General features: G+C 41.7%; 1 protein-coding gene across 2 annotated transcripts in view; it reads right to left on the reverse strand.

Annotated features, from left to right (window-relative positions):
* Positions 1-13,181, reverse strand: part of LOC137104933 (cadherin-12-like) — an 88,125-nt gene that overhangs the window by 24,206 nt on the left and 50,738 nt on the right. For both annotated transcript variants that reach the window (XR_010911762.1, XM_067486823.1), the window contains exon 6: positions 10,844-11,031. Coding sequence is in view for 1 of the 2 variants with exons in the window: in XM_067486823.1 (XP_067342924.1) it covers positions 10,844-11,031 (188 nt within the window). In the remaining variant the exon portion in view is untranslated. The remainder of the gene's footprint in view (positions 1-10,843; positions 11,032-13,181) is intronic.

Here is a 13,181-nt window from a genome sequence, read left to right on the forward strand (position 1 = left end):
CTCTAGGTGCTTCACTTACCATGTGTCCCTGGACCCTTGACATTTGTTCCCAGCATCTGTTGTTACTGTACTCTGACTTCAAAGGCAGGACTTCACCAGTGTGGGTGAATTCTTAGCTGATCCAGTGCTCACTAAAAAAATAAGTTAACATTATCTGGAAACTCTGACTATTTTTCTAGAGTTTCTCCAATATGGCCACCAGGTGGCTATGTTACATGACCTGAAAAGGTGATTTTGTGCATTAAGTTATGCATTAAGGCATGTGTTTTTACGCCTGATGCCCTTCCTGCCGCAAACCCAGGGCCGCAAACCCATTTTATCCGGGCTTCGGGTGGGGCCACACCTGGTGGGGTGGGATTCAAACCCAATCTAATCAGAGTAGAGTAGTTTTCTTAGTGAAGGTACTCATGAAATTGTAGCAAAGAAAAGCAAGGCAAGAACAAATTGCCGCTCATTTCCTCAGCAGATGGCAGCAGGAAAGGCCTCTCCTAAACCAGTGGAACAATGCGTGGACTGCCATATGATTAACTGTCGAGCAAATCCCACAGATTAATTCAGATATTCTGGCTTGGGTGCAACAACAGAACTGTGGAGAGATTCACTGCCTCTTTAATGTGTTTGAGACATGCCATGGTCCAAGTATGTCTGGGATATCTGTTGTTAAATAGGAATAAAATGAGGCCAGGAGCTGGTAATGAGAAAGTCTGAGTTAATGAGAAGATGTGCTAATGTGTCAACGCTTGACTTGGGGAGAATCAAATCAGATCTGGAGGCCATAGGGGAAATTTCACAGAAGGAAGAAACGTCCGTTCATTCTCAGGCTGCATGTATCATTTTACATTTTCCCCCTTCCTCGAAAATGACCTACTTCTGCTCTCAGAGCTGGCGCTGTGTGAGTAATTATTACACATATCCACACATGCAGTACATTATCCGTGCACAGGATGCACACACCTAGGCGTGTTCAATTACGCGTCTGAAGTGTCTCCTTATAGCTTCAGTTGTTATGCACCTTTTATGGGTTACCGCGGACACAACAAGGAAGTGTATCAACAGTGGAATTTGTAAGGAGGACAGCCCGAGTTCCTCTCATGTCAGTGCTGCTGCTCTTCAACATCACAACAGAACGCACTTGAAATTCTAGACATGGTGCAGAGCCCTTTGATATGTAAATGTGCACCTTCATTGCACTGGCAGTAATACTGAATGAAGGAACTTTTTTTCTGCCAACTGAACCTGTTATGTTCCAAGGGAATTTATTAATTTAGAACAGGGGACTAATCAAGGCATCACTGTCTCACAGGTAGAGTATTATACTTCACACACGTTAAAAAGTCCTTACATCGTCAGATTCCCGTGTGTGAATTCAGAACAATGGCTACGCTTGTTGACACTTTATACTGAGATATAATAAGAGATAATCCATAAACTGAATTATGTTTCTCTCTTTATACTTAGGACTGTTTCTCGTCCCTGCCTCACAGCTTCCTCACTGTGTGGTGTAAAGTGTTATTTGCAGCTGCTTTTAAAAAGAAAAATTTCAGGATGCCGGTTATTTTGGGGATCGAATGAAGTAGGATGATATACATATTTAATAGCTTCTCAGTTTGTTTGTATTTTCAGTTCAGTATGCCTTCAACATGCTAAGCCACTAATGCTGGGGACAGTTTGCTGCCAAAACCCGTGGCTGAATCTAGTTTTTCCCCTTGAAGAATCATTATCACAGCACAGTGATCCATTAGCAGGCTGACTTCATTTGTTTGTGCTGAGCACTTGTATTACCTGAAGAGGCTGAAGATTAAATAGGGTGAGAAATACTGCAAATGTTGTTTAATCTGGGATGTGCAGAGTGGCCTTAAATCCATTTAACCACAGTGTTTTTACAGTACCACTTATGAATCATTAACACACCCCCTCATATGATTTAGCCTCTGAGAGCAAATCAAAGCCAAGCCAAACTTGCCTAGAATTTCACACATTTCTAATTGTGTGTCAACACATTTCTCCAAACAGAAGCATTAGGCTAAGTCTCAATACCTCATTCCAACAAGGCCAAAACCTTCTGAGTCCACGTGACAAGCGCCCATCATTGAAAAGCTAAAGATTTGTGAGCTCCAATAGTCCTAACAATGGCCAATAAACTAAACACGTTATCACTGGGATGCAAAGGCACTTCAGTGTGAACATTCCACTGAGATTCAGAGATTAGCAATTATGAGTCAGTGGTTTGAGTCCGGCCTAATATCTCTGTTGTGAGTGAATGACTTCTTTATAAGGTCACTGCAGTCATTGAGTGACAGTTCAGCAAGACTCTGCCATGCAGAAGAATGCTAAAGACCTTTAACTGCTATTGTGCCATCAGCAGTCAACTGACCACAGAACACAATGAGCTTATCATCAGCAGAGAAAAGCTTACATGCCCCAGAGAGCCATTTGATGTCCTTCTGAATACTGAGGGGTCCTAACACTGTGGAGAGGAGATGCTCACTTTATTGTGCTGCCATCAGTCACATTGCTTTGTGTCCTTGGCTGCCTCCAAGCATCTTCACCCCCTCAAGCCCCCCCCCCCCCCCCCCCCCCCCCCCCCCCGACCCCCACCCCCGACCCCCACCCCCCATGCTTACAAGAGTGGAGTGCCATCTGAGAGACTTGCCAGCAGCCATGTCCACACTGCAGTGGACTGGAGTGACTGTGAAAGACTTGCACTGCCACTCTTAATAGGACCGGGTTAGCCATGGGATGAGCCCCGAGACACTGGTTTAATCTATTACGCCCACGTCTCCCCAGGCCACTGGAGAGAAGGCACTTCATCGACTTCAAGCACCACCTCAGTTGCCTGTGTCTCTCCCTCCTCCTTCCTCCTTTTCTCTCCTTGTACTCATTCACTCACATGCAGCACATACATGCATACTAGGACGTACGCAGAGCAAAGACACACTCGCATATGCTCCCTGCTTGGGTGCTTGGTGAGGTGTTATTCGTCTGCGCTGGGCACCTGGATCTCCTGCTGTTCTGAGGTATTGTTTCCTTCTCCCCGCCCTCTTTAGACTCCTTTCACACCAGGGCTGAAAATAACTCATTTCACCTCCTACTGGAACATTCAGCACTATAATCAATAGTTTAGTTTCAACTCCTGTCTGTGAGCAAAACTCAGTTGGTATCATACCACTGGATGTACACACAAGGACTATCAGTTTTGAGCTATAATATACTGCAGTCACCCCCTCCAGCAATATAGAGATTACATATATGCTCCCAAGGGGGTCTCACAAGGTGAGGACATTTTGTTATTTTCAAATGCACAAACGTCCTTGTATAAACTGCAAACTGCAGCCTATTGTATTCTTTAGCATTCAACCAGTATTCCTAAGTGTTTTCTGGCCTTCAGTCAAGTTAGCAGTTTATTCATTATTTTTGTCATCTGACCATTTTTATTCGGGGGGCTGGTCGTATCTCATCAAGACTGAAAAGCAGTAACGGCTTCCATTTCTCTGGAATGATTCACTGTTCAAACAGCCCAGTAATGACATTTCTGATAGAGAAATTAGACTGCAGTGACTGGCTGGCTTTAGTGAAATTAAGTCCTTAATTGATGGCAGGAAGGATGAAAAAGACTTTTTGTCTCGATACTGCCAAAAGCTCTGACTTTAGGGAAGTCTAAATATGGCCACATTCGAGCAAAGGCAATCCAGGCAATTAGTGGCATTTGTTTTGAATGCACATGTTTATCAATTTTGCACTCTGTTGGTGACAAGCTCTTTTCTTAAATGCCATGCAACACTATAACATTAATCACTTGGATGTGCTGTTATTTGGAAGTGGGAAAAATGTCACTTTATGTAAGCTGGATGAATCATTAGCCACTTTTTTGGAGTGTTACCTGATTAAAACAAAATCAGTTCATGCTGGTAAACAAATTACATTCCTGTATAATACCTCAGTCGGTGTTTTCACATTATAGCTTTTAATGAAATTTGCAATCTGTGTCCCTCCATTGTTCTCAACTCTTCAAACTAGTGTTTTTGTTTCTGTCCCTCCTGCTGTAGGATTTCATTTTTAGATATGTCAGAAATAACTCAGTCATTACCCTTACTTATGCACTATAGGGTGTATAAAACTCTGAATTCTGACACTCAAAATAGTGGATGGTTATTTAAGTTTACAGAATAGAAAGTTGGGAGCAATTCTGGAGATAACCCCCTAACGACACCTTAGCAACCAACATGCACGGCCTAGCCATCCCCTAGCAACACCCAAATCAAAACTACAAACTACTTAAATAGAAAATCAACTTCAATTAGGGTTCAGTATCTTACTCAAGAACATGTGGTAACATAATAACAACAACCTCGCAAATGATTTACACCCTGATTCACAGCTGCCCAACCACTTTCGCTATGCATAGGTTGCTATGGTGCTGCATACTCAAAATGCCATAATCACCCAAAATGACTTTAGCAACTGAGCCTTTTAATGAGAGCCATATTAATAATCGCATAAAACCTCAGATGCATCCCAAAGAAACCACTCCGAACAATTAGTTTTACTTTGCATAAGTTTATATGTTTAGTAATAGTGGTATTATTTGTAATAAATATCCGTGCAACCTTTATCTTAGCAACAGGGTGCTGGAGCTGAAGGGCCCACCTTGCACAAGCTGCTAGTTTATTACAGGGCTCGTATTCCCACCCATATGGGCAATTCACAGTCACCAGCTGACCTCCTTGCTTGTTCATGGGCCGTGGGCGGAAACTGGAGAACCTGGAGGAAAACCACGCAAGCATGGGTGCAAACTGCAATCAGAAAGGCCACAGTCGGCAGTTAGATTCCAACTGGGGACCTTGACATTGTGAGGCGGCAGCACTAACCGCTGCTCCTTCGGTTCAATCTTTTAGAGTTAAATACGAGTGCATACATGCAGCAGTTTGCCATCTGCACTTTTTGTCACTCCTGTGACACTGTGGGGAGCTGGTGCCAGAGGTCTGCAGCAAACGTTCTTTTATCAAGTGCACTGTGGCCACTGGGGGCATTTAGTACAGTGAGGTGATGCTGTGGAGGGCTCTGCTAAAATGTATTCTCTGAATGCTGCGCCACACACGCTGTCATTAAACAATACTGTTCCTTTAGGCTTGGAACAGCAATTTTCAATTACGCATATCTGCCATCTTTTCTTCTCCCGAGGGATGGAGGGGAAGTAAATAAACATGCAAATGGACAAACGACATTTAATTTGACAGTAAATTCTTTTACGAACACAACCCAAGGTTATCATGCCGCACTCCAAGTGTGTGGAAGTGCTCTTGCTCTCCACGTACCGCATGTACAACAAAGCTTGAATGTGTCTGTGTCCTTCCACATGCTATTCATGTACAGTACTTCTGCTCCCTGTGCACACATTTGTCTGCACATTTCCCAGGGAATTCATTGGTGGATTTACCTATTGTCTCCCATAATCTTGTGTTTTGCAGATGGGATGTGCAAAACCCCCTCCATGCCTCTGTGCCTCTTTTTCCCTCTGCCCCTGTATCGGCAGACTGGGAAACAGATGATCATCCTTTGAACCCATAACTCAGCCTGATCCTCTTATCATAACCAACCTTCCTGAGTCTCTGATTTGGGGTCTGCCAAACTCTGCTCTGTGTACAATGTGCCTTTCGTCTCTGTCCTGCTGTGTTTTTTATGACGTGTGTGCGAGGGAGGGAAGTCAAAACAGAGAGAAAAAGAAATAGAGAGGGAGGGCGGTAGAGAGATGCATAGTCTGCACACATTTGCACACCTGTCTCTGGGGATATTCTACCAATCTGAAATAAGACAAGCCTGTGGGTGGGTCAGTATTCTGGGAACACAGTGAACAACTCATAAAGACTTCATCTCTAGCTACCTACACCCCACACCTTTTCCAAGGAACAAGGCATTCTCTCTCCTTTTCCTCTGGTTCTTACTGTATATATCATGGTAATATCACAGTCCCACATGGGTAGAAGCACATGTTGTTCAGTAAATTACACTGTGCGAGGGGGCTTGGTCAGTTAAAGGGGCTCAGAGTCTCCCCTGTTCACAATGGCTTTGTGCAGTAGTCTCCCACTGCAGGGAATATATCACACTGCTTCATTGTTGTTATGGCAGCATATCAAACACTGGAAGTAAAACAATAGGAGGAGAGCGGCATCCTCGCCATCCAGCGAGGGTATACATGATGTAAACAAACAAGTGGCTTCATTTACATCATAATTGCTTCCTGTCCAATTCTGTTATCCATGTTCATGGAAAGAGCACTATACAGTGATCAATAGCCATGACTATATGCACTGTTCTCACATTCAATGCATACAGTGTGTGTGTGTGTGTGTGTGTGTGTGTGTGTGTGTGTGTGTGTGTGTGTGTGTGTGTGTGTGTGTGTGTGTGTGTGTGCGTATATATGCACATGATTTTCACACAGAGCTTTGCAAATGTTCGTACACATGCACAGAGAATACTGAGGGAGCTCTTACTCGGAGCAGGGAACCAATTACTCACTCAGCAGCATATTTTTGGGGATCAAAGGATCACACACCTTTGTGTGCTTGTGTGCTGGGGCATGTACTAAAAATGTATCCGTTAACGAACACCTCAGTCGGATACATCTGGAAAAACAAATGCAGATTTGCATCCCCCCCAAAGAACAGTTTAGACACGTGCATGAGAAATGCGCTGAAAGGTAGAAAAACAGAATTGCCTTTGCAATCAGACGAAGTATGTGCTGTATACGTAAAGTGAACCAACAAGTGATGAAAGCGGGTGTTTACCCACTCCTCAAAATGGTTTTGTGAATTTGAATCGGAAATGCAAGCTGTAATGAGAAAAACAATGTTTTTGATCTGTCAGAAGAGACTTTATGGGTAAAACCCCACGTTTTTAGAAGAATTCTGATGGATTGTTTGGCAGTGGCATAGTAATGGGATAGTATGTGTGCTCCTGTGTGTACCTAGAATTATCTGCATTGCTTGGTAATACAAAGAAATGACAAACAATTCACAAACAATATACTGTGCCTTAACTTAACAAACACAATAAATGTGCAGTGTTGGTGAAAGCGTAAGACAGTGCTTAGATTTACTAAATGATCAAATCTCCTTTGGCAGCAGTAACCTCAAAAAGACAGACCTGCACAATGTTCGCCAGTGAATTTAGGACTACTCTTCATCACCTAACTGCTGCAGTTCAGCTAAACTCTTAGGACGTAATGGACCTGACACTGTGCTCCAACCATGCGCCGCAATTTGTGTATGGAAGACTTGTGCACAGAGCTGTTAAGCAGCTTCAATGAGTCCTTTAAGCCTTTAGCTGTTATTCGGGGCTTCTTTTTCACTTCAACAAGCATTCTGCATTGCGCCTTTGGAGTCATCTTAGCCGAGCACCCACTTCTTTGGAAAGTAGCCACAGCATTAAATCATCAACATTTATAGACAGTTTGTCTGAGTGTGGAGTAAAGAATATCCAAGCTCTTTAGGAAGACTTTGTAACCATCTCCAGCTTTATACAAATAAGCATTTCTCCTTTTAAGAGGATGTCTGCAGATGCTTTTATACTGTATCTAGTAATTAAAAGCTCCAAATATTGTTTCTTGTAAATCAAGGTGTTCTAAACCACATTTGCAATGGGATTTTATTGGTTGAACTTCAGGTTTGCTATGTCCTGACACCATTTAACTCTGTGTGGTTTCACACGTTTTTCCATGCGATGATTTGTAAAATTCAAAAAGCATTTTGGAAAATAACAACAGAGCTCATTGTAGTAAAGGAATCCATCCCATCCCATCCGTGAATCAAAGCTCAGCCTACAAAAATGTTCTGACATTTTCATTTTCCCCCTTTTGAGATGATTTTGTAATGTGTGCATATCGGAGGAATGCAAACTTAGCATTGCTCTGCAGTTCTTTTCTTTTTCTGTTTAACCTCAATATCACTGACAGCAAATGACATTTAAACTCGCCACATGGGGTCTACTGGATCCTGCTGAAGGGAAAATGCAGTACATGAGTATGAAGGAATCAATGTGCAGGGGCTTGTGTGACTGAGTCAATCTGAGTAACACAATAGCAGGCTAAAAGCTCCTGTTTGTGTATGTTTGCCTGAAGTGTGTTTGTGTGTATGCGCGCACAAGAAAATAGGTGCACCTGTGTAATTTTGTGTGTGGGCAGAACCTACTAACTTTCACATTACATGCTTCCTAACGGTTACACGACACATTCGCAGACACCGAGCGTGTGGCAGTTGTTCATGTGTTGCTGACATGATGTGTTTTAATAACATGCTGGCAGCCAGAAGCATGAGCAGTTGTGATATTCCGCCGTGATTAGAAATGGCAGTGAGAGGTAGTAGTTGTTGTTTGAAAACTGCACGCTGCACGATCGTGTTTACTAGTCTGGCAAGAAGTAGTGTACAAGACAGATTTTAGAGAAGTAAACAACATCAGTGAGCCCAGATTCCTCTGTATAATACACTTAATATCAGATTAATATGTGGACAAGGAGTCTGTCTAATGATGGTTTTATGAATACACATTTGTAATTCAACGTCCCATGTCGTCACATTGATTTTTGGCACAATTTTAAAAAGTATCAATGGAGTAGGCTCTTGAAACCTTGAGACCACACTGAGACCCTTTCACTCTCCGTGCATGCATCACTCACAATTACATATTACCCACCCACTGTCATTGAACTCAATGGTTTCAATTTCTAAAGAGAAATGATAACATGCTCTTGCTTTCCACAGTCAAGCCCGTGGGTAGAAGAATGATATTATTTCTATTTAGTGTATTAGGGTATGATGGATCTTCAAGTCATGAACTGGGCGCACCCTGAGGAGAGTGTCACAACAGAGCTGAGAATGTGAGGGATTCCTTTTAATGGGGGGGATTTTCATTAAAAAAACCAAAACAACATGAATGCATTATGCAAACTGATAAGATAGATGAAGGAACAGAAATATGTTGACATTATTCTTAAAGTATTAATGAACTTAATTTTGAACACGGGTTTTATATGTTTTTAAAGTTGACTAATTGCATAATAAGTCTTGCCATAGCTATATACTGTACGTATTTGTAGACTGATTCTCATTGCACGGGCTCGACCACTGTATTTCTCCCTCATCTAATTATAGTTTGTGGCTATAATGTCCTTTTTCTTCACCCCTGATAGTTGAGGGTCCTCCTTGAAAATGATATGATAGATCTCAGAGGGTTTATCCTAGGAGTAATACATTTCTCTAATATCACGGGTGCTTTGGTGCCACCTGCCATTTTGTAGAGTTATATCTTTGCTGTACAAATGCTATATGTGATAGAAGATGGTATTTAATGAGATACTTGTGTTCCGTGGTTCAAAGAAAGTGCAGCTAGAGCTAAAAGATAAAGACCTCTTGACGTGGGTCACTTGGCACAGGATGTATTAAACTGTTGAGGAAAAAACAACAAATGTTATAGTAAATGAATCCTGCCATGCTGAGTGATTGATATGGCATAGGTGCTCCAAGAGCGAGAAATGCCGTAACTCTGAACTGTGCTTTAAGACATGTACAGCAAGGAGACAATCAGTCAGAGACATCAGGCAACTGAAAGATCACAGGTTCAGCCCTCACATCTGCCAAAGGTCCTGATTTTAAAGCACTATGAGACGTAGAGTTTCTGTTATGTTTGAAACGGTTTAGCCCGTGATGTTGGAGATTATTTTGCAGTGCCAGCGTTGCAGTGGGAAGCTTGTATGTGTAAGTATAACATGCAGAATACCATACCTGTGGGGCACAGGGGCACTGGCATTGCTGTAGCACACCATCCACCAGGTGTAGCACATGTGTATGTATAAGCATATTAACTCACAGCCCAGTTTATTGGCTACACCTTTAAAATCGAATGCAATCCAATTCAGTTTTTTCTAAGTTGAAACTGTCAGAAAGATAATTCTGGAGTCCGTTATATTAAAGGATAGTTGTAATGGTTTGGCCACGCTATTTAAAATGAATGAGACGGCCATAACTTTAGAACCACCTCTTCTTATAATGCACTCCAGTACGACTCCACCACCCACTATGACCTCATAAATAAAGAGCGAGTAGACTTGTCACCTTTCACAGGTGTGTGTGACAGTTTCATCTTAAAAACTGAAAAATGATAACATTATAAAAAGTAACATGCATGGCAGAGTATTGGATTGCATTAGATTGTACTGGTGTACCATAAAGTGGCCAGTGAGTGTATGTATACATATTATATGAATGTATAGTTGATTTATGTTCCTGTCTCTCTCATCTCTTCTGTTCCCCCGTTACCTCCAACATCTTTTCTTTTTCTAAAAAAAGATTTTTTTGCTGTGTTGATCCACAGTTGCATGATGCTTTTGACAGGACATAAAACCCTCTCCAACGTGAAAGAAATGCTGCAGTCTAAATGGCAATAGCAGCAAGTAAAGTGCAGACACTGTCTAAGCACAACAAACTATAAATGGTTTGTACCATCAGAATAAAATACCAAACATTTCCAAATGTTGGCCATCATTTACCCTTTTCTTCAATACTAATTCACCTGGTCCCCATTATGTATTGTGCACCCATCCACAGCATTCCATATCCGTGTCTTATGTTCCAATCTGCTCTAACAGAAACATTTCATTTCTTTTCCAACACTAAGCTACAGTACCACGATTGCACCACTATATCTGTTATTCTGTTAAAAACACAAACAAAAGTGTTGGGTTTGACTTTGCTTTGCTGCTTCTGCACTCGTGGAAAAAGTCCTATACAAATGCTATTCCAGCTTTATATGTGAACTTATGGTATATTTTCTGTGTCTGTTTTCTCCGTACCCTTTTGAGAATGATGATCCCCTCTTGGTTGTGTTCATTGGTGGTGATGTCAAACATGGCACCTCCATCACCTGGCACAATTGTGTACTCTACTTCGGCATTTCTGCCGATGTCCAGGTCATGGGCTTTGATTCTCCCAACAGCAGACCCAACTGCAGACGACTCAGGGACTCTAAGGTGAAAGAAACCTGTCAACAAACAAACATCAAACTGGATTCAGAATCATTCATTACCATCACTTGACATGGGTAATACTGAGCTCTTCACATCCTCTGTGCTTGATGTAGTTTCTCAGCCACCTGAGGATGTCTTATCCATCCACAGGCAAGCAGCTGATATGCTGTCTGTCTGAAGTCAGGCCTGTAGCTATAGGCATGACATTATTCAATTTTGGCATTTTTGGACATCAAGGCTGCTCAGCTCCTTGTAATTGGCTGGATCAACCTGTAAAATCAACAAACCCCAGGGGCTTTGACTCTCCTGACAGCAGAAATCACTGCTGAGGACTTGGGAAGAACTCTCCAAACGAACAAACAGTGGATTGGTTGATTATCGTTTACATGTCTCAGTGAGTGGGAATTCATTTTTTTCTGTTTTCACTTGCTACCTGTTCCAACAACAGCATCAGCTTTTATATTTTACTGTTGTATAACAAATGTAGTATCTACAGTACATCAGGTGGCATTATAGACGTGCTCTGTACAGCACAGTATATCAAAGTGTTGGTACTACTACCTTTAAGACTTAGGGTCATTTGTCAGGGTTAGTGTTCACAATTACACTTCTCTTTTTTAATATTCTCACCCGTACAAGCAATGTCAACAGAGTAATTCAGATTTCAACATTAATTGTAAAGCTGGTGCCATGTCAAAGGTTTCTGCAACATTTATTTGGGACTATTCGTTACTACATAATGAGTGAAATTCCACGAGTCGTGTAATCACAGTGTACAGTTGGTATCTGATAATTTCTCCAGCTTCACGTTTGTATAGCCAAATTCTTTACACATTCCTTTATTTAATGAATCAATCAGCGAGCCTGAAAGATACTAACACATTTTTCTGCAGCGACAAAGACAACATGATTTAATTTTTTTTTTAATTTGCTTTGTTAGCACTGATAACATACGAAAAGTTAGTTGACTTGGAGCTGAAGAATGAGCATATGAGACAGAAGACAACGTGCCACACAGAAAGGAACACGAGTTATAAACTCCATCTAACGACAGCGCTGCTTGACACACAATGACAGCAAACCTGGAGATGGATGAACTTGAACATAAATGTCTACAATAAGCCAGAGTGTCAGACTAGAAGAGTGAAAAAGGATGCTGCTAGCGGGGAGGCATGGCTTTTTCTCTCAGTGCAGGAACAAAAAATGCACTAATATAAAACCAAAACACGCTTCTTTGGTTGAGTTATAGGGAAATGTTACACTACCGTCAGTGAGGTAGTGCTACACCACGAGATACTGGCCCTGCTGTAATGTAAATGTCACAGCACCCTGTCTCATTTGATATTCCTTATCTTAGGCTGTTCCTCAGTGTTCGCCCTAAGATTGAGAGAGTAGAGCTGAGGCACATGGATGAATTTGGGTGGTATAATTTAAATGAGGTACTTTCAAGTACATGCATTTATTTTAAACCTGTTTTACAGTTCATGTGCTCTCAGTGATGAGATGAGTTGTTTTGTAAGTTTCAGGTTAAGAGCAGTTAATAAACAGATGTTAGATGGTATTACCAGTGAGTTAATAACCTGCTGTCTAAGATAAGGGAAAGAGAGATTTTAGGTGGCATTATAATATGCAAATGGAATAATTTGAATAGGTCCACCATTATATCCACAACATGTTTTTTAACTTCTAAGCTGGGCATAGATAGGGAGAGAAGAAGACAAAAAGAGGATTGGGACAGGGCAGAGGAGGCACCATACTTGGCTCTAACCTCTGTGCTGTGACAGCATTATGGAAATATCATCTTTTCCCTGCAGCCAAAGGAGCTTGACCGTCTCACTGCCTGTATTTACATTCAGAGGAGACCACTCATGTGTCGCCTCACAGTACCTGAACAGACTGCATCAGTACAGAGTGGTATTTTTGCTTTCCTGTCATACGCTTGCTGTTTTGAAGCAAAATACATTTTGCACACAGCTTAACATTTATGCTTAGTATAAGAAGAAAAGCTTTCACAGATCAGTGACTTTATAGCTATGCATCCAGCTCTGCTTTTTACATGACCTGGTGAATGGGAGAATCAAATTAATCTGGTTTAGAAGTTTAAGTAAAATTTAGTGTTTAAAGACAGTCACTCAATCCATGGTGCAGCAACATGCATGCACAA

Source organism: Channa argus, chromosome 19 (assembly GCF_033026475.1).
Source record: "Channa argus isolate prfri chromosome 19, Channa argus male v1.0, whole genome shotgun sequence".
NCBI classification, from domain to species: domain Eukaryota; kingdom Metazoa; phylum Chordata; class Actinopteri; order Anabantiformes; family Channidae; genus Channa; species Channa argus.